General features: G+C 46.2%; 1 protein-coding gene across 1 annotated transcript in view; it reads right to left on the bottom strand.

Moving 5' to 3' along the window:
• The window catches only part of ADAT1 (adenosine deaminase tRNA specific 1), a 28,603-nt gene extending 7,696 nt beyond the window's left edge, over positions 1 to 20,907 (bottom strand). Inside the window, exons 1-8 of the mRNA XM_075280612.1 lie at positions 20,810 to 20,907; positions 20,245 to 20,399; positions 11,690 to 11,746; positions 10,251 to 10,305; positions 7,279 to 7,409; positions 6,090 to 6,603; positions 5,869 to 6,008; positions 1,658 to 1,757 (exon numbers count right to left, since the gene is read on the bottom strand). Of these exons, the coding sequence (XP_075136713.1) occupies positions 1,658 to 1,757; positions 5,869 to 6,008; positions 6,090 to 6,603; positions 7,279 to 7,409; positions 10,251 to 10,305; positions 11,690 to 11,746; positions 20,245 to 20,399; positions 20,810 to 20,817 (1,160 nt within the window). The 5' untranslated portion in view covers positions 20,818 to 20,907. The remainder of the gene's footprint in view (positions 1 to 1,657; positions 1,758 to 5,868; positions 6,009 to 6,089; positions 6,604 to 7,278; positions 7,410 to 10,250; positions 10,306 to 11,689; positions 11,747 to 20,244; positions 20,400 to 20,809) is intronic.
• Between the last annotated feature and the right edge of the window lie 2,039 nt (positions 20,908 to 22,946).

The raw sequence follows: 22,946 nt of genomic DNA, 5'->3' as shown, positions 1-22,946 counted from the left end.
AGTCAAGCAGGTGCATTACTTCTACATTTATACATGCAACCTGTAGACTTTAGTTATTGTGGGATCCCAGAAACTGTATCTCCAGAATTTATCAACTATTCACAAGGTATATACACACACGTGGACAAAACTGTTGGTACCCCTCGTTTAATGAAAAAAAACCCCACAATAGTCATAGAAATAACTTGAATCTGACAAAAGTAATCGTAAATAAAAATTGTTGAGAAGCCACAAAGCATTTGGGAGAATGTCCTATGGACAGCTGAGGCAAAAATCAAACTTTTTGGCAAGGCACATCAGCTCTATGTTCACAGACGGAAAAACGGAGCATATCTTGAAAAGAACACTGTCCCTACTGTGATACATGGAGGAGGCTCTGTTATGTTTTGGCGCTGCTTTGCTGCATCTGGCACATGGTGACTTGAATCTGTGCAGGGTACAATGAAATTTCAAGACTATCAAGGGATTCTAGAAGCTTGGTCTCAGTCGCAGGTCATGAGTCTTGCAACAGGATAATGACCCAAAACAGCTAAAAACATCCAAGAATGGCTAAGACATTGGACTATTCTGAAGTGGCCTTCTATGAGCCCTGACCTAAATCCTATTGAGCATCTTTGGAAGGAGCTGAAACATGCAGTCTGGAAAAGGCACCCTTCAAACCCGAGACAATCGGAGCAGTTTGCTCATGAGGAGTGGGCCAAAATACCTGCTGAGAGGTGCAGAATAGAGATGAGTGAATAGTATTTGAAACGGCAGTTTCAAGTAGCGCGCACCCGTAACAATGAATGGAGCCGGACGGCACACAGATGGGGCCGGCGTCCTGCCGCTTAACCTCTTGCATGCCGGCCGCTTCCATTCATTCCTATGGGTGCATGCTATTCAAAACGGCCGTTTCAAATAGTACTCGCTCATCTCTAGTGCAGAAGTCTCATTGACAGTTACAGGAATCGTGTGATTGCAGCGATTGCCTCAAAAGGTTGTGCAACAAAATATTAAGTTAAGGGAACCATCATTTCTGTCCAGGCCTGTTTCACGAGTTTTATTTTATTTTTTTTTAATTCTGTTGAAGCGATAAGCAATGTCTGACTTTAACTTGTTCATTTTCATAAAATTTTTATTTATTATTACTATTGTCAGATTCAAGTGATTTCTGTGACCATTGTGGATTTTTCTTTCATTAACGAGGGGGACCAACAATTTTGTCCATGTATGTATATGGTTCACATTGTTCAACACCATGCTCGGTTATAGTCCTCAGCTAAGTACAATATAATAAGATATATAAAATAATATAATTAGATAGTGCCCAGATGTAATTGGAACCTCTCGCGACGTCACTGAATATTAAAACAATTCCTACCTGGATTGTAAAAAGAAAATGTTTGTTTTGGTACCGTGTTAGCCAGTGGTTATAAAATATAAAAAACAAAAAAAACTTTGCAAGTCTTCAGTAGGTGATACCTTTTTTAATGGCTAACTCATAATGATGACAGAATATGACGTTTCGAAGCTTTCCTCTGAGCTTCTTCTTCAGAGTTATATCTGAAGAAGCTCAGAGGAAAGCTTCGAAACGTCATATTCTGTCATCATTATGAGTTAGCCATTAAAAAAGGTATCACCTACTGAAGACTTGCAAAGTTTTTTTTGTTTTTTATACCTGGATTGTGGCATCCCAATTGCTTTCTTTGTAGTTCCTTGCTTGTAGCCATTCGCAGTGACATCTAGTGGTTGATGTGGGACAGCGCACCAGCTAATTGCTGCAGAGAAGAGATTGTACATTTAACATTAATTCTTCAAAACAAGGAAGTATCAGCTTTTCCTGAATAATAAAGCTGTAATAAAAAATAATGTCCTAAAAATGAAATAATCAAAGATCAACAAAGGAACCAAGGACTACCAAGTCTTTAGCATGGGGCATATCAATAAGAGAAGCTGCAGGTGATTTTTCCATTGTACTGGTGGAGAAGCAGATTTATAGATAGCGCAGGACTTAAGCTAGGCGCACACATTGGATTTTAGACTGCTGAAATGACTTGGGCATGTTTTTAATGGCTGGCACACTGACTCATTTTGCAACCAGAGAAATCAGTGGAAACAGTTGCAGCTTTCTGTCCTGCTTGGAGTATAAAGTGAGTGTGTGAGCTTGCAAGTGTGGTTTGGTCTAACACGGGGTTCACACCAGCGCCTGAACTCCGTTCTGCAGGTTTCCATTTCCTGCACAAAACAGGGGCAGGAGACGGAAACCTGCTGGCATGTTTCAATCCCATTCATTTGAATGGGCTTGAAGTCTCCAGCCGTGAGCGCCGGTGAGCGTTTTATGCTCTCCACGGCAAAACCGTTTTTTTTTTTAAACCAGACACAGAGTACTGCATGTCTGACTCTGTGTCCGGTTTAAAAAAAACGGTTTCGCCGCAGAGAGCATAAAATACTCACCGGCACACACGGCCGGAGACTTCAAGGGATTCTACCACTAAAACACTTTTTTTTCTAGTTACCACGTCGGAATAGCCTTTAAAAAGGCTATTCGTCTCTTACCTGTAGAAGTGCTCTCCGCCGCGCCGTTCGTTCAAAATACCGGTTTGTACCGGTATGCTAATGAGTTCTCTCGCAGCGATGGGGGCGTCCCCATCGCAGGAGCAGCGATGGGGGCGTCCCCATTGCAGCTCGAAAACTCACCGCAGCACCGCCTCTCTGGTCTTCGGTGTCCTCCCCTTGCTTCTTCAGCGTACTGTCGGACGCCTGCGCAGTACGCTCTGTTCGACGAAGATTGCCGAACGTACTGCGCATGCGCGAAAGTGCGGTGCCCGCACTATGGCTGGGACCGCACTTTCGCGCATGCGCAGTACGTTCGGCAATCTTCGTCGAACAGAGCGTACTGCGCAGGCGTCCGACAGTACGCTGAAGAAGCAAGGGGAGGACACCGAAGACCAGAGAGGCGGTGCTGCGGTGAGTTTTCGAGCTGCAATGGGGACGCCCCCATCGCTGCTCCTGCGATGGGGAGGCCCCCATCGCTGCGAGAGAACTCATTAGCATACCGGTACAAACCGGTATTTTGAACGAACGGCGCGGCGGAGAGCACTTCCACAGGTAAGAGACGAATAGCCTTTTTAAAGGCTATTCCGACATGGTAACTAGAAAAAAAATTGTTTTAGTGGTAGAATCCCTTTCAAGCCCATTCAAATGAATGAGATTGAAACATGCCGGCAGGTTTCCGTCTCCTGCCCCTGTTTTGTGCAGGAAACGGAAACCTGCAGAACGGAGTACGGGCGCAGATGTGAACAAGCCCTGAGTGTGACTTAAGATTAAGTGACTTTAAAAGGAAAACCCTTTCACTCCTTATTTGAATTTGTGTGTTTTGCTGTAATATTCCCCATCAGGTAAGATGAGCTCCATACTTACCAATGCTGTCCAGTGTGCATCTTACAACATGTATGCTCTGCTTGAGCAGCCGCTTGAGGGGGCATACTGTTGTGAAAGATGCAAGCACATTGCACATTTGGAAGCCCAGATCATGGATCTAAATGGGCAAATTGAAACACTGCGATCCATTGGTAAATTGGAAAGGAGTTTGTTGTTCACAGAGCAGCAGCTCGCTGGAGCAAGTGCAGAGGGGGATGGTAGCATGGAGGTGCAGGAACTTGAGGCAGCTAGCTGGGTGACAGTTAGAAAGCAGCGGGGTAGAGGGAAGAGTGCCAGGGAGGTTAGTCCTGAACTGGCACACCCCAAGTTTGCTAAATTGGCAGATGAGGGGGATGTTAGTACAGGGGTAACACTGCTGCAGCATGACACTTCCTCTGAAAGCCAGGGGAATGTCTGCTCCAGTAAGAAGGGGGATAGGAGCGCAGAGAAGACTAGACGGGTGCTGGTAGTGGGAGATTCAATTATTAGGGGAACAGATAGGGCAATCTGTCACAAAGACCGGGATCTTCGTACGGTGTGTTGCCTTCCTGGGGCTCAAGTTCGACACATCGTGGATCGGGTTGACAGATTACTGGGTGGGGCTGGTGTGGATCCAGCAGTCATGGTGCACGTTGGCACAAATGACAAAGTTAGCGGTAGGTGGAAGGTCCTTAAAGGGATTCTACCATTAAAACCTCTTTTTTTGTGGATAAGACGACAGAGTAGCCTTTAGAAAGGCTATTCATCTCTTACCTTTAGATGTGATCGCTGCCGCGCCGTTCCTTAGAAATACTGTTTTTTTTTACCGGTATGCAAATTAGTTCTCTGGCAGCGATGGGGGCGGGCCCCAGCGCTGAAAATGTGATGGGGGCGTCCCCACTGCTGCTCAAGAACACGATCCTGCGACGCCTCTATCTTCGGCTGGATCCTCTCCTTCTCTGTCATCTTCCTCCTGCATCACCTCCGACGCCTGCACAGTTGGCTCTGCCAGTGAGACACTAGTAGAGCCGACTGCGCATGCCAGCCGGCGGCCATTTTTGAGAGTTGAGGTGGGGTCAATTCAAACAACTACATCTCAGCCATTATAAAACACAGAACAGCGATTCTCATCTTTTATATGACACCAAGATTGCAGTTCTACCTGTATTTGTTAGGACTGGCAAATAAATATGCAGCTGCATGTGCTTCCAATCCAGACTTTGATTTAACTTATTTTATTTTAAATTTGATTTTAATTGGGGAAAAAGAAACAGAGGAAAATTTTTCAATATACAAAACAGTAACAAACAGAAGAAAAACCAACAAAGTTCCAAACAGCAAAATGCGGCATACAAGGTCAATGCATCTGAACGCAAACAAGGTGTGAAGGCACCACAAACATAGTCAAGTATGCAAAGACCAGAAGATCGAATATACAAATGATTCTCAGACAATAGATATTGCAGTAGTACGAAAGTAACAAAGGATGACAGAGGCTCGAGAAAAGAAAAAAAAGGGGAGAAGACGAAAAGGAAAAAGGGCAAAGAAAACAGAATAGAAACGGAAGAAAACAAGAGAACCGAACTTTGATATCTCTAGAAATATATGTAGACCTGCAACCTTGGTGTCATATAAAAGATGAGAATCGCTGTTCTACTTTTTATAATGGCCGAGATATAACGGATTGAAGTCACCTCAGCCTCAGCTTTCCTGCCTTATTAGGTCCTGTATACCAGTCCTCCATAGTGGAGAAACGAGGCAAAAAATACAGAAGGGGCAGAAACACACACATATGGTGCTGGTTCTGGCATTGCACTAATCTGATTATTTTAGTTTTTATGGCACATACTATGCTAGGTATCCTGGATGGAGCTTCTATTTGTCCTTCCACTCTGAGCAGAACAGCAGATCCTACCCCGTCCACTCACAGGTAAACACACTTGGTGTTGCTCCATTATATGTTATTAAAGGTGCTCTCCAGCCATAGTGTATTGAATGACTGTTATAGCCACGTCTCCTTCCTCTTAAATGCTACATCTCAGTTAGATGACCCTTGCCTGATAGAGGAATGTACCGTATGTCTCCAGATGACACCAGGTAACCCAAGGTTTAGGCATCCTCTATTAAAATAAGATATCCAAGTGTCTGGCGAACACCAGATTCAACTTATCTCCCCCACCCTCATCTTTCCCTTCCCAATATGACTTGTTAACTCCCCTGATATATTGTTATCTTTAATATAGTTTACTGTTCTTTTCTGGTTTAACTCCTAGTAAACTGAAAGACCCTCTTGATTTTCTACATAACTTTAAAACCAAATTTGCTGCCTTGGTCGCTACAGAATATATACTATATGTACTGATGTTTGTGTAGCTTACTAGAGACCACCTGGGTTATAAAAGGATGCTTATAATCACAGATGGACTGACTGCCAACCTATATCTAGGGTCAGGCTTTCTTTCTTTCATACATGTCTTACCCTGGACTCACCTGCTCCACAAGGAACCAGCTTTCTTGCACTGTCTGCTTTCCTCAGTGCATCTCTCCCATGCGGAAACTGTAAATGTGACTGCAGGATCTGTGGCGTATGTACCTGGAAGCCTTTAGGCAGACCGGATACATTTTTGCACCTGGATAAAAATAAAAAGCAAAAGACTCAGTCCGTTCCTTACCTCCTACTTGTCGAGTGAGTGATGATAATCATATAGTACCTACTGTATAGCGCTCTCTCCATAGACTGCAGACTAAATGGGCACTTCCCCAACACAACTGAAGACAGATAGATGGGGTGTTGTAGAAAGTGCATAAGCAGGGCTCCCTGGCAGCCTAACACATTCCATCGAGCCATCTTATCGCTGCAGGACATAGATATGGTGCGATCTCCCCGGCCTGGCTTGACGCGGAGAACTCCCACAGTGTGATAGTCCACTCCCGGATTGTGCCTATCCTGAGCTTCCCCTGGAGCACACTTAGCTCCAGTTCTAAACACATCTATAGGCTCAGGTATAAAAGCTGCACTTTCTTTCTTCTCCTCAGGTTCAGTTTCCTGGTTGGATCCATCGAGTTTCATTTTCTTGTTGTTAGAGTTATGAGCACAAGCTGCTTGCTTTCTCTTATTGCTAGGGTTAGGGCCACAGAGTAATGGCATCACCTCTGATGCTGCTGTAGAGGTGGGACAGAGATGGTCCTCTAGGCAAAGCATGGGTATTATTGATGCATCACCACCTAAAGGGGCATATATTAATATATTAAAATATATACTCTACAGCATTGTACACCCCCTACTGAGAAAACCAACCAAGTACCCCAAAAGTAGCTATCACTTATAGATGTTAACAAAATAAGGCTTTGTTTGGAGCCTCTGTCAACAATTATGTAATGGCCTCCTCAGTGCCCCAACACATAACAATATACAGTATTTTATATGGGGGCTCTGCGGGCCATTAAAATGACCCTCACACTCAATAGAATGGCACCTCACAGTACCCGTCAAGTAATATAATGGCACCCCTGCACAGGGCCCCTCTCTATTTTCCATAGAGCCTCCATGAGGTTCAGCAGGCAGACCCACAATATATGCCAACTGCTAACTTTATGGCCACCAGTTCGGCTTCAACAGAGTTAGTCACTTGGTTTTTCTAAAGTCCAGAAGAGTGTACTTGCCTAGTTTATATCCTTATGCACCATCTAGGCAGAATTGAAATGAGGGTGTAAGAAAAGCTGCGTGACCCCAGTGTAATAACCACCATATTGTCTGTCACCCAGCTATCAAGCAATGACAATCACAATGTGATAAAATAATAGCACTGAATAAGTTGTTGATTTCCTTTTGATTTGGACATACACATTTGCAGAGCTGTATACCCCGAGTGTCTGTAAGCTGAGCAGACACATACTTACAAGGTGTGTGGCTAATGAAGAATACAAAGGAGACCCCAGGCTTTAGCATCCACTTGTTGGTATCATTTCCAGGAACCAACACACAATCCTGGCTTCCTGACAGAGCTATAGAAAGCTGGTGGAGGAGGTACCTGGCGCAAGACAAAAAAAAAAGCAAAGCCCTTAATACAGTCTCCTGGCAGATTAATAAAACTGAGCTGCCAACAGAACAAAAGTCAAGTGTTGAATTTGTAAGATGAGCGTTCTGGCAGCCACTTATCTCGGACTGTATCAGACAGAAAGAACATGATATATCTAAATCATAACTCTCTGTCCATATTCATATACCTCTGAACAAAACATTCATTTACAATGATACCAGGTTTCTGATTGTTCTTATGTGAACAATCTCCCTGGGTGTGGGCAGATGGTTAACATGTGATCACACATGTCCCGTCCTGCAACTTCTCTAATCCCCTTGTCCTTTCAAGTTTTCGATGATACCCCTGATCTGCTTCTGAGTTGCAAGAGGTCTAATTCAATGAACCGCAACTTGGGCGCTCAATGCTTCCTTATGAGGGCCTCATTCTCACTTTCACAGGAATGTATTGATAACCTGAGTTGCTGTTCCCTGAATAAGACCGTAACCTCTGACAACTCAGACGGCATGTGGGGGCAAACAAATAATAAAATAAATAATAAAAACAAGCAAGCTTGACCCCCAACACCACTCCACTGAACCACCTATGTAAAAAAAAAAAAAAAAAGAGAGTGGTCATTTAGAGAAAAAAAAAAAAAAATCTGCTATCAATGTGATCTGAATTATATATTATTTTTTTTAAAAAAACACAACACTGTTTTTGATGCCGCAAACATTTTTTATTTTTTTTAAAGGTGGGGGAGCAAACCTTTTTTTAAAGGGTAGTTTCCAGGTCCATACAGCAAAAACTACATCATGTAAAAAAAATTCCTAATTTCTGTAGCAGATTTTTTTTCAGCCTGCAAAAACATAATTCAGCCAGAACCCAGTGGTAATGTACAGCATCACCTAAGCATTAAGGCTTAATAGGGCAGTGTATTAATATACTGAGCAGGAAGAGGTTAATTGAAGGAATTTCCTAATTTGTTTTCCCAGTTTAGTCTCTGGGTCTTGTGAAATTTCACATTATACCGTTAATAAATTCCAGATTATTAAACTTAACAGACGTCAGATTAAAAGAAATTTACTAGACAAACGTCATATGATGAAAAACAAAATACTATAAATTGAGTTCTAGGTTTTCTCATATATACATCATGTCTACAGCCCCTGGAGAATGTGGAATGACATAGGGAAAATATGCTAAAGACACAAGTAATCATTCTCCGTGCGTGCCTCTAGTCAGTAGTGACAGGGTGTGACTGCTACGCTACAGATTGGCTTCATGAATGACAGACTCCACGTATATAGTGTTATTCTTGAACAAATGCCACAGCTTTGGCAGCCAAGTTGTGTAAAAAAAATAATAAATTAAGAAAAGTGACAAATCTATCTACGCCAAATACTGTGGAGGTAGCTGTAAAGATAGCTGTAAAGATGACACGCTGTGGCTGCTCCAGACATCCGTCTCCCCATAGCGGTCAATGACAACCTGGACTGGAATATTTCTATCCTGATGGTTGTCTGCCCTAAGATAACGGCATTACAAAAATAGGACTGTATATTTCACGTAGGGACATGAAAGTCTTCAGCTGCTTGTCCCACTATTACTAAATAAACAAGCCTGTTCAGCTAATGAAGTTTGGGGACACTGCAAGGTGGTGCCACTCACATATCTAACTGCTCATGGTCTATCACATCCATTTCACAAGCCTCAATTCTATCACTACAGTAACCACAGATTTACCCACTAAAATGAGTGAATTATCTAGTGTTGTCCTAAGGATGACACCTTAACCCCAGTGCTCTTCACAATCAATACAACTTATACATTATTTGAAGAATCCAATAATGTTGTAGAAATTCCATAGCTGGATTTTTTCACTGCTAGTGTTAATGAGTCTGTGATTTAAGGCTTTTGTCAGAACTTAATGTGTTCCATCATCCACTTCATAGGCCATCAGTATGTGTGACCTGTGGAGGTTCAAACGCTGGACCCCACACAGATCAGCTATATAGGCAGTGTCTGGGCACTGGAAAATGTAGTAGTAGACAGGGAGTGTGTGGAGGCTCTCCTATTCAAGTAATAACTGTATAGTGGTGGATCCTTGAATAGGAACAAGTGCTGCACATGCTCCCATCCACTGGAGCAGCTGTCAGTCCCCAGATACTGCCAGAACAGTGGATCTGTGCAGGGTCAGGATGTCAAATTCCTACAGACCACATATTGAAAAAACGATTTGAGGTCAGATAATACTTTATAGATCATTAAAATGAAAACTTACAACTGTTTACCCATCTCACGAACTGATGGCATATTGCTAGGAGATTACATTGACATTTTTTTAAATCATAAAATGGTGTAAAATGTCTTTCTTCTGGGTCCCCACAATCGTGAGAACAGAGAGCTACAATGTTGACCTTGCTCTGCCTCCTCTTCACTCTTCTTCTCTAGAAAAAGACATGTCCTGGCCACCAGCTGTGAAGAGAACGGCAGGGTACCCCAACACATAGCTGGATTGATCAGAAGGGCAGTTTTGCAGCTGAAACTTGGAAGGGGATGCAGTGCTAGATGATCATTGCAACCCTACATTCTCAGAAACATGGGGGTCCCACAGGATGAATCCACACCAACCATAAAATGATGTGATTTCTCAGCAATCTACAATCACATTATGAGATGGGAATACTCCTTTAAACATGTCAAGTCTTGTTGAGTTTTCCCTGATCTATAATGTGCAATTAGAAGTTGGTTAAGGTCAAATTCTGGACATTAGGAGTCATGGGACAGCTACTGTCCCTGAGGAACAAGCATGGTCTGTTTATAATGATATGATGCATAATACGACCTTACCTCTGAAAACTTCTCTTTGCAATTATCTCTGCATGACTGTCCTGGAGAACATCACCTAGGTAGCAAAGTAATAGTTAATGACAGGGCACTTTTATCTATTACTCCATATAGTACAACATAACATTTTCTTCTTGATACGGTACAACACTGAAACTAAGGACAACTAGTGCTTTGGTCAAATATGTCAAGCACAGATATTTCATAGTTGGAATGGCTCCAGGAGTTCCTTCTTATTTGTAGAATGGAGGGCCTGGTTGCGGAGGACTCTCCCGACCCTGCTAGGTTTGAAGCCCTCTGGTGGCCGTGGGCTGTGTTCCAGGAGTCATCGGAGTTCTCCTCTCTGTTCAGCTAATCGCCTCTCTCTGGTTGCACGCCTGAGATCTCCCAAGGACTGATCTCTTTTTCTCTACCTCACCTATAACCCCGCTCCCTTTTCCTTGGTCCGATGTTTGTTGTGTCTCCCCTCACCCTACCGTTTCTCGTGAGTGTTTTGTCCATTTCCCCTCCACCTTGTACTTGTTTGGGGATACGCCCCTGATTTTTGTTTTCTTCCTGTGGTTGTTTTTTCTTTTCTTTTGTAGTTGATCTCCTCACCCGGGGGTTTCCCATGGAGTTTGTTATGCCTCTGGGCCCTGCGTGGCCTTAGTGTTGGAAACTCGGGCATAAAGCCCCTCTTTTCATTAAGTTTCTCTTGTTTGTAGTATAGTTTTCAAAATGCCAATAAAACTTGATTACATCTAAATCCGAAGGTTAACAAGAAAACGGCAGGAGGCGCACTCGTCCGGGTAATTTCTTTTACCAAAACACATAACACATTTCAGGTTTGCCACCCTTTTTCAAATGTGTACAAAAGGTGGTAAACCTGAAATGCGTTGTCTGTTATAATAAAAGTAATTACCTAGATGAACGCATCTGCTGCCATTTTCTTCGTTCTCCTTTGGATGCTCGAAACGCTGTCCCCTACGGTTGTGGCGTTATAGAGGGTGGCTGCTGTTATTGGAGTCCGTTATACTTAAGGGTTCCTGGCATCCTTTGGAGGTCCTCTACTACATGCCTGCATAGTGTTTGTGAGCCATTATCACAAACACAGAAGGTGAGCCTTCACTCATTTATTATCACTATATATTCACATCCATCGCAGTGTCACACTATTAGCACTGCATTTTTTTCTCTTCTCGGTACAAAGATGTCTAAATAGCAGCCTAAAATGATCAATTTCTGCATGCATTTTTCTGATACAAGTTTGAAGCCAAAAACCTCATTCTCATGTTTGTTTTTTTGTTTTTTTAGCTGATTTTAGCTTCAAAACTATTCCAACACTGTTAAATGACCTGTGCAAAAAGTCATAAATTTCCCCTGAGGAATTTCTAAAATAATACAAGGCATGTAAAAAATAGAGGCATTTTTTTTGTCCTAGTGTTAGGACTATCTGTACTCACCAGTCTTCCGTAATTTTGATTGACCAATACATTTTGTCCCGGTTCCCATAGCAACAACTGTGAAATGTAAGAAAGAAAAAAATAAAATAAAAACTAAAATATACAATGAATAAGCCAAGTTTACCCATTTGAAATAGAAGCACAACACCACACAGTGCATAGGCATACAGGCATTCGAGTCAAAAACTGCACGAAAAATGAGCTACTTTTCTGACCTGCAGCCACTTTTGCGAATAACAGACAGAGAGGGCTAGAGAACTAGGTGGCCCGAAACAGCTAAGGCTCGACCCCACAGATTTACTGTAACCAACAGCAGTTATATCTGGTCTTGTTTACAGGGCATCTGCTGGATATTCACTTTACACTCTCCTTTGCCTCACAGACTTGAGGTTGCCGGAGGATTTTGAGGCGCAATCTGCCTCAAAAAAATGCCTCACATTCATTTCAATGGGAGTCAGTAAGGCCCCGTTCACACGGGGCACGGATGGCAGATTTTGGTCCTGATTCTGACGCGGCAAACCGCAGCAAAATAGGGCTGAGATCCTCCTGCCATGACTATCGCGGCTTCCGACAGTCGCGGCACTCCGCTCTGGAGTAGGTCCAAATGAATGGGCCTAGTCCGAAGGGTGCTGCTGCGAGGTGGATGCCACAGCTCAACGAGCCACGGAATCCGCCTGAAGAAAGGGCAACTGGCTTCTCTTTTCTGTGAGCGGCATATTGTGAGGGGGCGGATTATGACGTGGATTCCGCATCAAAATCCGCCCCCTCTTGACATGTGTGAACAGGGCCTAAGGGTCCATTCACACGGAGGAAAATGGTGCTTTATTTGGCGCTGAATTTTCAGCGCTGAAAAAAAGCCTCCCATTGATTTCAATGAGTTCTGCTAGCCTTTTTTTTTTCACTAGTGGAAAATTCCCCTGGTGGAAAAAAAAAGCTGGCAGCTCCCACTGAAGTCAGTTGGAGGCATTTTTTTTCAGCGCTGAAAATTCAGCGCCATTTTCCTCCGTGTGAATGGACCCCATGTTGCCACTCACGGAAAAAAGGAAGCTAGCGGTCTACACAGACCACCATTGTGAAGGGGCGGATTATGACGTGGATTCCGCACCAAAATCCGCCCCCGTATAAGTGCCCATGTTCAAACAAAAAAAAAGCAGTTTCCGCAAAGTGGGGCCGCAGCCTAAAGTAAATTTTGTCTAACAAAGAGTTTTTTGGTCTGGAAACTGACTCAAATTCCTCCTCCTAAAAACACCTCACCATACGACTGTATGGCGAGGCATTTTTTGGAGGAGGAATTGGAGTCAGTTTCCTGACCAAAAAACTCTGTGTGAACGCAACCTAAAGCTGTCAAGGCTCTGACTGTTCCAGCAAGTGGCTTGTATAGGAGTGTTACATCCTAGTAGGGATGGGCAATATTGTCTAAAAATAAAATTTCAATTTTTTTTTTTCAAGTTAGTAATTTTGATTTTCTTTTTTGGGGGTAAACAAACTAAAAATAAATCATATATGTAATGCAGTCTTCCTTGTTCTACCATCTGTAAATTAGAAGCGTCATGATTGGAATTCTGTAACATAGGGACTATATATAGAAATACTACTGTATGGCCCTTCCTCACCCCCACTGCCTCGACAGGGACGCCGTGGGATGGACCCCTTGGGGGCCCCTCTGGAGAACGTTTCATCTGGGCCGATAGTCTAGACTGTGCTGGGCCCTCCGAGGCCACTTGACTTTCGTTGTTTTATGCTCTTTTGTATTTCATCGTTATTGTATCTTTGTCTCCCCCGCGATTTGTTCCTCATGCTAAGTTTTGTGCCCTGGGGGTGCATGGGGTGGATCCTTGCCCCCCCCCTCCCCCATGTGTGTTCGCGGCGTTGCCCGCCCTCTTTCCTGCCCCCCGGCCTGCCAGGGTTGCTCCGTGTATGCTCTCCCTGCGTCGTTGTCTCTACATTTTGAGGCTTCGCCGTACGGTGGCCTGCTTGGGAGTGCTCCTTTTGTTTGCCTCTTCCACGGGGCGCCCGGGTTGGCCGGGGTATGGGCTGTTTGCTTCTCTATAATTGTGGCTGGCCCCCTCAGCTGGCTTTCAATTGCGACCCCCTTTTTTCATTATTGCTGTGTTGCCGGTGTGGGAATGGGTAGCTCTGGGTTCTGAACTACCTCTCCCCCACTTAGTTAGTTCTAGCGGCTCTCTGGGCGCATTCTGCGGCGTGCCCCTGAGACCTGCTCTAGTGGGTTTTCTCCCACTGATTGGTGTTTGCCCGAGCTTGGGCTAGCTAAGCTCGGTTCTAGCAGGTGTTTGCTTTTTGTCCTCTTGTTTTTGTTTGTTTGTCTACTTTTTTCCCTCTCGTCTCTTTTCGCTCCCCCTCCCTTTTCCCCCTCCCCCCGCCCATTCCTTCCACTTCTCTTCCCTGATCCCCTCCCTCCCTCATCTGTTTCCCCCCTCGCCTTCCCTCCTCTCCCTTCCCCCTGGGGGTGGTCCCGGGCCCCCTGCCATGGATTCTTTGACCTTTTCCTCCATTAATGTGAATGGGCTTAATACTCCTGAAAAGAGGTCCTCCCTCTTGCGATTGCTCTGGAGTAAGAGAACGGCTGTGGCTTTCGTGCAGGAGACACACTTTAGGGAGGGCTCTGTCCCCTCTCTTTCCTCTGTAAGATACCCTGACGTATATCATAGCTGTTTTTCTGAATCCAAGTCTAGGGGAGTTAGCATTTTAATTGGGCGTTCGGTGGCTTGGAAGTATCGAGCAGCTCTTTCGATCAACTCGGGTAGGTTCCTGTTTGTTAAGGGGGAATTGGCGGGCACCTTATTCACCTTCGCTAATCTTTACCTTCCCAATTCGGATCAGATTGGTTCCCTAGAGCGCATCTTAGATAAATTATCCGATTTTGCTGAAGGGACCCTTTTGGTTGGAGGGGATTTCAATCTGGCTTTAGACCCCTCCTTGGATGTCTCTCGAGGTATCTCGCACATGTCTACTCGTGCTTTATGCCGGGTCCGTAAACTTCTTCATTCCCACCAACTGATTGATGCTTGGCGCACGGTCCACCCGGATGGTAGGGACTACTCGTTTTACTCGCACCCCCGAGATGTCTACTCAAGATTGGACTATTTTTTCGTCCGTCAATCGGATGTCCCATTGCTGCGGGGTTCCACGATTGACCCTATAACTTTCTCTGACCACGCGATGGTCCATGTTGATCTGTCATCCCCCTCGAAGAGGCCTAGATCCTGGCAGTGGCGCCTTAATGAGTCGCTTCTCCAGGATGTGCCGACTTCCCTGGCAGTCACTTCCGCACTTGAACTCTACTTCAAGGAGAATAACACGCCTGACACCTCCCCTGTTATGCTTTGGGCGGCTCATAAGTGTGTTATCAGAGGGGTGCTGATCCAACATGGCTCTCGCTTGAAAAAGGAGAGGTCTAGGGAACTTGCTGCACTGATAGCCGACGTGGTCTCTCTGGAGCAGTCACACAAACGCTCGCACGCACCTGATGTTCGCACGGCTCTTCTTCTGGCTTGCAGGAAATTGCGTGAGAGACTTGACGTTAGAACCCGTCGCCTCTTAGCTAGGGGGCGCCGACATTTTTATGAGTACGGGAACAAATGTAGTAGAACTTTAGCCCGTTCCCTCCGGGAACAACGCTCTCGTAACTTTGTCCCCCTCGTCGCCGGGCCCTCGGGTACGCGTCTCACGGATCCGAATCGCATCGCGGAGGAATTTGCTAACTTTTACCGGCGCCTCTATAACTTATCTCCCCACTCTGCGGTTCCTTCGAGTCCCCCGGTCCCTCCGTTGATTGATCGGTACATCTGCGAATCGGGTTTACCTCGTCTTTCGGAGGAAGCTCTGGCGTCCCTGGAAGCTCCTATTACCGGTGAGGAGGTTGCGCGGGCCCTTGGATCTATGCAGCCTAGTAAGGCCCCCGGCCCGGATGGCCTTCCCGCCTCTTACTATAAAAAGTTTGCGCCTTTGCTCTTGGGTCCCCTGACGGGTGCCATTAATGCGGTTTCTGACAGTGCGCCGTTGCCCCCAGATATGACCAGGGCCCACATCACGGTCATACACAAGGAGGGTAAGGACCCCGCCCTGTGCTCCAGTTACAGACCCATTTCTCTCCTTAATGTTGATCTAAAGGTTTTCTCCAAGGTCCTGGCTACACGCTTAGCCCCCCTCCTGCTTGACCTGGTGGATTCTGACCAAGTCGGTTTTATCCCCTCTAGAGAGGCCAGGGACAATACTGTTAAGGTCCTTAATGTTGTTCATTTAGCCCGCTCCCGCAATCGCCCGCTATGTCTTCTCTCCACTGATGCGGAGAAGGCGTTTGACCGGGTGGGTTGGCCCTTCCTCTTTGCGGTTTTGGACCATATTGGCCTTGGCCCCTCTATGAAGTCCTGGATTTCCTCGCTGTATACTGACCCCTCCGCATCCACGAGAGTCAATGGGTTCTTGTCCTCCCCCTTTCCAATCAGAAATGGCACTCGCCAGGGTTGCCCGCTCTCCCCCTTGATTTTTGTCCTCACTTTGGAGCCCCTTCTCTGGACACTCAGAGCTAATTCTGCCCTATTAGGTGTTGAGATGGGGGGCAGACACGTGAAAATAGCGGCCTACGCGGACGATCTCTTGTTTTTTCTGCGCGACCCGTCGACTTCGCTCCCGTTCCTGATGTCGGAGTTGGAGGTGTTTTCCCGTTTGGCTAACTTTAAAATTAATTATCAAAAGTCGGAGGCGCTTGACGTCTCGCTCCCCCCGGGCCATAGGGCAGCTCTAACCCTTGCTTTTCCCTTCCGTTGGTCTCAAACTGCCACAAAATATCTCGGCGTTTGGATCCCTAGTTCTCTTGACGAACTCTTCTCCCTTAATTACCTGCCGCTACTTAGGACAGTCCGCCTTGATCTGAAAAAGTGGTCCAGAGGCACTTATGCATGGTTCGGCCGTTGTGCCATTTATAAAATGAATGTCATGCCCAGATTTCTGTATTTGCTACAAACCTTGCCCATCCATATTCCTCCTAGTTTCTTCAAATCGCTCTACTCGGATCTGATCCGATTTGTTTGGCAGGGTAAGCGCGCCAGGCTGGCGCGTACCACCCTGACCCTCCCGAAAAAACGGGGCGGCCTGGGTCTTCCTGATCCTCGCCGCTACTATGAGGCTGCTCTTTTGCACCGGGTTCTGGATTGGTGCCGTCACTCTCCCTTCAAGCAGTGGATCTCCTTGGAGGGTTCCTTTTCACATGTCCCGTTGCACCTGCTCCCCTGGCTGGACCCGGTCCCCACCCCTGCCCTCTCCTCTCACCCCACGATTGGGCCTACCCTCCGGGTGTGTCGACTGCTCTTTCGCAAGGACGGCCTTTCTCCCTCCCCTTCCCCCCTTCTTCCTGTTTTGGGCTCTCCATCCTTCCCTCCGGGGCTTTCTCCAGGCCCTTTCCGCTCGTGGTTGAGGGCTGGTGTGCAGAGGGTCTTCCATTTCCGAGCCAATGGTCAGTGGCGCCCCCTTAGCGACATTCAATTAGACATGGCTCTCCCTGCTTTGGGGCCCTGGAGAGGGCTGCAGCTCACTCATTTTCTCTCCTCCTTCGCTGACCCGACCTCCTTTGATAGATCTCTTACGAGCTTTGAGAAAGCCTGTGTTGGCACTGGTCTTCAACGCCACTCCCTGTCAGAGTTTTATGCCCTTTTGGTCTCCCCTCCTCCGGACCACAGACCCTCTTTCCTCTCCAAGTGGGAGGCGGATCTTAACCTCTCCTTTTCGGACGCGGACTGCTCTAGAATTTTGGAGCTTGCTCACAAGAGCTCATTGGCCTGTAAATACCAAGAGGCGGGCTACAAGATCCTTACTAGGTGGTACCATGTCCCTTCCCTTCTACATAAATTTTTCTCGTCTGCCTCTCCTCTTTGCTGGCGATGTGGTTCGGAGGAGGGGACACTTCTCCATGTTTTTTGGAGCTGCCCAGTTCTGAGAGAGTTCTGGGATGGTGTCCATCGTTTAACGTCCCAAATTTTTCAGACTGATCTGCCGAATACCCCGGCCTGCTTTCTCCTTCATCTGTCTGGGGTCTCCCGCAAGGCCTACCGGAAGTCTGCAGTTCGACACCTGATTAACGCAGCTAGGGCCTGTGTCCCGGCCTTGTGGAAATCCCCTAATCCCCCGTCTCTTTGCCACTGGGTTCGCAAGGTGGAGGACCTCCAAGCTATGGAGGATCTCACGGCGTCCTTACGAGATGCCTATGATGTCTTCCTTGGGGCCTGGACCCCTTGGATCCTCTTCCAGGGCTCTGACCAATACAGGTCCATTGTGGGCTGTGGGTGAGGTCTTGGAGTGGGTGTGTCCCGGGACTCCCCCCCCTCCCCCCTTTTCTCCTTTTTCCCTATTCCTTTCTCCTCCCTGTTGGCTTCCCCCCGTTTCTCTTTCCCCTCCCCCCCCCTCCCTAGCTTACCTCTTGTCCCCCCCCCCAGATGGTTTTCTCCTGTTTCATTCTGTTCCCCCTTCGTCCTCTTTCATTTTATGTAGTGACACAGTGTCACTAGTTAGATTTTCCTTTTTTTTTTTTTTTTTTGAGTAGACTTGAAATATAAGCCCTACTCCAAAATAAGCCGTAGCTAATTTAACCCCTTCCCAACATCTGCCGTAATCGCACGGCAGATGCCGGGTCCTTAAAGATGGCGGCCGTTCTGCTGTACAGCGGCTACCATATCTACTGTACAGAGTCTCTGATTGCAGGCATTGTTGAACATGATTCCCCCCAAAGTATTACAACTGCCCCAGGCCAGTCCGCGACCCACCCCCCAAATCAGGACAACTGTCCCTTGTACCTTTCTAGTTGCAGGGTGGCTCCCACGCGGGAGCCAACCTATACCTTTGACAGCCAGGAGTCTAATGAAGGCTCCCAGGCCTGTCATAGTAATATTACTATTGAATAGTAATATCAATAGTAATATGGAGAATCTCCCATGGACTGAAATAATAATTAATAATTATTGCAGTCTATGGGACTATTGCAGGCTCAAGCCCCCTAAGGGGAAATAGTAGTTAAAAATCAGCTAGAAGAAAAAAAAAATCTGTTATTCACATGGGGGCAATAAGGGCTCGTTCACACGGGGGCAGTGGGGGCGGATTTTGACACAGAGAGTGACGCGGGAGCCGTGTCACTCTCGGGTCAAAACCCGCCTGCCACAACCATCGCGGTTGCAGCTTTCCCCTCCGTAGCCGGCTCAAATGAATGAGCTGACATCGGAGGGTGCTGCCGCTACGCGGAAGCCACGGCTCGGCGCGCCGCGGCTTCCGCCTGAAGAAAGGGCAGCTTGCTTCTTTTTTCGCCTAGGGTTAAAAAACGCTAGCGAAAAAAAAAAAAGAGCTAGCCCTCTACATAGACTAGCATTATATGGAGGCGGATCATGACGTGGATTCCGCTGTCGAAATCCGCCTCCATGTCCCCATGTGAACTCGCTCACACGTAAAAACCTCCTGGCTTATTTTGGTCCTGAAAAAAAACGCTTCCTAATTAGGAAGCTTTTTTTTTTACCTTGCCAAGCTTTTTTTTTGCAGCTTTTTTTTGTAAAAACAGCTCCCCAAAAAAAAGCCAGGCTAAGTGAATGGGCTGGCGTATTTTTCCACGCGGTTTATTGCAAAAAAAAGAGCGTCGCTTATTTTTGCAAAAACACGCGGTTTTCGCCTCCCATTCACTTCTATTGCTTTCTTCAGGCAGAAAACGCCTGAAGAAAGGTCATGTCGCTTCTTTTTCTGCTAGCAGAAAAAAAAAAGCTAGCTGTTCACATAGGGCTCCATTGTAAGGGGCTGATTTTGAAGCGAAATCCGCTGTCAAAATCAGCCTCTTTGCCCACGTGTAAACTAGATTTTGATAGTAGATTTACCTTAAAATCTGCCTCCATACAATGGTGGTCTATGGAGATTGCTAGCTTTTTTTTTCTGCTAGCAGAAAAAAGAAGCAACATGACCTTTCTTCAGGTGGATTCCGCCTGAGGAAAGCAATAGAAGTGAACAGGAGGCGAAAAAAGTCTAGCTTTTTTTTTTTTTCCAAAAAACAGCGATTGAAAACACCTAGCGGGTTTTTTTTACAGTACATTCACTTTAGGGGAGGGGAAAACCGCCCGGGATTTTCTGAAGCAGTTTTTACCAAAAACTGCTCCAGAAAAAGCCCAAAAAAACGCCTCAAGGTCAAAAAAATGCTTGCTAATTAGGAAGCGGTTTTTTTTTTTTTTTTTTCAAAATAAGCCAGGAGGTTTTTACGTGTGAACTAGCCGAATTTGTGGAAGCTGAAAAATTCTGCTTCAGGCATTTAGAAGAAGCAAGTATACATGCAGTATTTTTCCATCTCCTGTTCATTGAATAGGGATACAGAACACACCTGAAAATTGAGCTTATTCAGAATTTCACCTTCTAGTGAAATGCATGGAGGGCGATTTCAGGCAGAATGTGTAGTGGATTTTGAGGTGGAATTCATGCACTTCAAAATCAGCTGCAAATTCCTTTATGTAAACAAATCCTAAAGTCTAGGAAGTAGAGAGCTCACTTAACTAGCCCAAGACTTGGGACACAATCACCTTTCCTGATGTCCGTCTTTCCTTCTGTGGACTCCACTTGTATTACTGCAGCCATCAATGTCCATTCCTTGCTAGTATCAGGTTGGCCTTGCTTAGGTAGCTTGGTGCGGTAATGGTCATAACACAAAGCTGAGATTTCATCCGCAATGTTCACCCTTTAACCAGAGAGAAAAACATATCGTAAGTCACAGGATTTAATTGCTAAAATCAACACCCCCAGCCCTGGGCTGAGACATGGCAGCTACTGACTATTAAGGGCTGACCAGGAAGTAAATCATATCAGAGGCTTTAGTGGTAAACATGAAGAGATTCGGTACATTACTGGCACCACCATCACACTGAGAGCTTGGGGATATGGTGCCAAATACGGGCTATACCAATACAAGCACTAGCAGAGTTACTGACATTAGTGGAAATGTCTATATGTTGCCATGGAAATGATGACGGAGTCCTGAGGCACGTAAAGTCCTCACACAACTAACACTAGACATCCCAATGCATGCTGGGAACTAAGCTCCCCAGTTCTCATAACACTAGTTGCTACAGCTCTATCGCACTATATTACCCCGCCATTCTCTAGTCGCGTCAGTGATGACGTCAGAACTTGCGACGGTGAGGCCGAAGCCTGAAGATCCCATCCACATTACGGTCGTGACTAGAATGGAGTTGCTCCTGGTAGGTATGATGTCACGAGAAGGGGCGTGGCCTCTCGGAGGAGGGCGGTGTTTCGGCCATCACTGCTCTGTGCTGTGTAGAGGAAACCAGAGCCGAGCACATGGAGCTGGAGAACAGAAAGCAGAGAGGGTTGTATTGTGGTAATGGAGGATGGAAGGGGAGAGTTAGGTTTGTTTTACATGAGACTGCATGTTGGAAGAGGCTGAGGGGAGAGAGTGATGTAGTTACATGGGACTGCATGTTGGATGAGGCTGAGAGAAGGAGTGATATTGTTACATGGGACTGCATGTTGGATGAGGCTGAGGAAAGAGTGATGTAGTTACATGGGACTGCATGTTGGATGAGGCTGAGAGAAGGAGTGATATTGTTACATGGGACTGCATGTTGGATGAGGCTGAGAGAAGGAGTGATGTAGTTACATGGGACTGCATGTTGGATGAGGCTGAGAGAAGGAGTGATATTGTTACATGGGACTGCATGTTGGATGAGGCTGAGGGAAGAGAGTGATGTAGTTACATGGGACTGCATGTTGGATGAGGCTGAGGAAAGAATGATGTAGTTACATGGGACTGCACGTTGGATGAGGCTGACGGGAGAAAGTGATGTAGTTACATGGGACTGCATGTTGGATGAGGCTGAGGGGAGAGAGTGATGGGGGCGAATCTTAAGACATTACTTTTCTGTGTCTCATAACCAAGTGTAAACCCTTGACTGTGACTCCTGCACAGGGTCGGACTGGCCTGCCGGAGCACCGGGGGATCCCCCGGTGGGCCCCAGGCCCCGACTATATTTTTGATCTTTTTATTTTTAATAAAGTATAGGCAGGGGCCCGATCTGCATGATCAAGGGCCGATCGGGATGGTTAGGGGACCGATCGGGGCCCTGACATTGCAATTCGGGCCCCTGCTCAAGTGGAGGCTTAGGTGTCCTGTCACCTACCTACGCAGAGCTACGGCTGCCGGCGTAGCGCTGCGGGGGGCGGGAGAACGTCTGCAGTTGGGCCCGCCCCCATGTATCCTGGAAACGAATTGGCCAATCCAGCCGCAGCTCTTTTCCTGATGCGTCAGAGCAGAGCGCGGCGGCTGGATTGAAGAAGCGGAGGCCAGACCTGCAGACAGCGACAAGGTAAGTGGGAATCTTACAAATAAAAAAAAACTGCTTTTATTGTCCCCTATTTTGCCCCCAAAATCTTTCAATTACTACAACTCCCAGCAGCTCCAGATGTCCTGGAGCTGCTGGGAGTTGTAGTGCACCCACCCCATAGGTAATGTCTCACTGTATTGTTATGCTGGAGCCCTAGAAAAGGACACCAGCATAACAATAGAGTGGGACATTATCTATAGGGTGGGTGGACTACAACTCTCAACAGTTCCAGGGCATCTGGAGCTGCTGGGAGTTGTAGTCCACCCACCCTATAGATAATGTCCCACACTATTGTTATGCTGGTGTCCTTTTCTAGGGCTCCAGCATAACAATACCCAAGTTTCAGAAATCACTGAGGACTTGGGTATATGCCTTTCACTTTGAAAATGGCTGACACCTGGCAGACCTCATTATGTTAATGAGGTCTGCCACTGTCTGGGTGTAACTGCTATTTTGGCAGCCCACCTCTCCATCATTCTGGTCCCATGGCGGACCTGTATGACGGAGAGCTTGCCGCTGTTGTGAACCTAGCATTAGGCTATGGCTACACTATAACTTCTGTCATGCAACCAAAGATGTGTCGCCCTGTGATTCTTTCCCTTATGTTAGTGAATGGAGTCACATTGCAACCTGAGGGACCCAATGCGACTCCATTCACTAATGTGAAAGAGTCCCAAAGTGACACTGTGATCTTTGGTTGCATGACGGAAGTAGTAGTGTAGCCATAGCCTTATGTTACATTCACAACAGCGGCAATCTCTCCGTCATACAGGTTTTTTTATCTTTCAGGTTGTGATGGATCGATTGGATTACATCGGATTCGTTGGACTCCATCGATGATCATTTTTTTTTTTTTTTTTTTTTTTTTAATAAAATGGTCAACG

Source organism: Leptodactylus fuscus, chromosome 7 (assembly GCF_031893055.1).
Source record: "Leptodactylus fuscus isolate aLepFus1 chromosome 7, aLepFus1.hap2, whole genome shotgun sequence".
Classification (NCBI taxonomy): domain Eukaryota; kingdom Metazoa; phylum Chordata; class Amphibia; order Anura; family Leptodactylidae; genus Leptodactylus; species Leptodactylus fuscus.
Note: the sequence above shows the minus strand (reverse complement) of the source record. Positions and strands in the feature narration are given on the sequence as shown.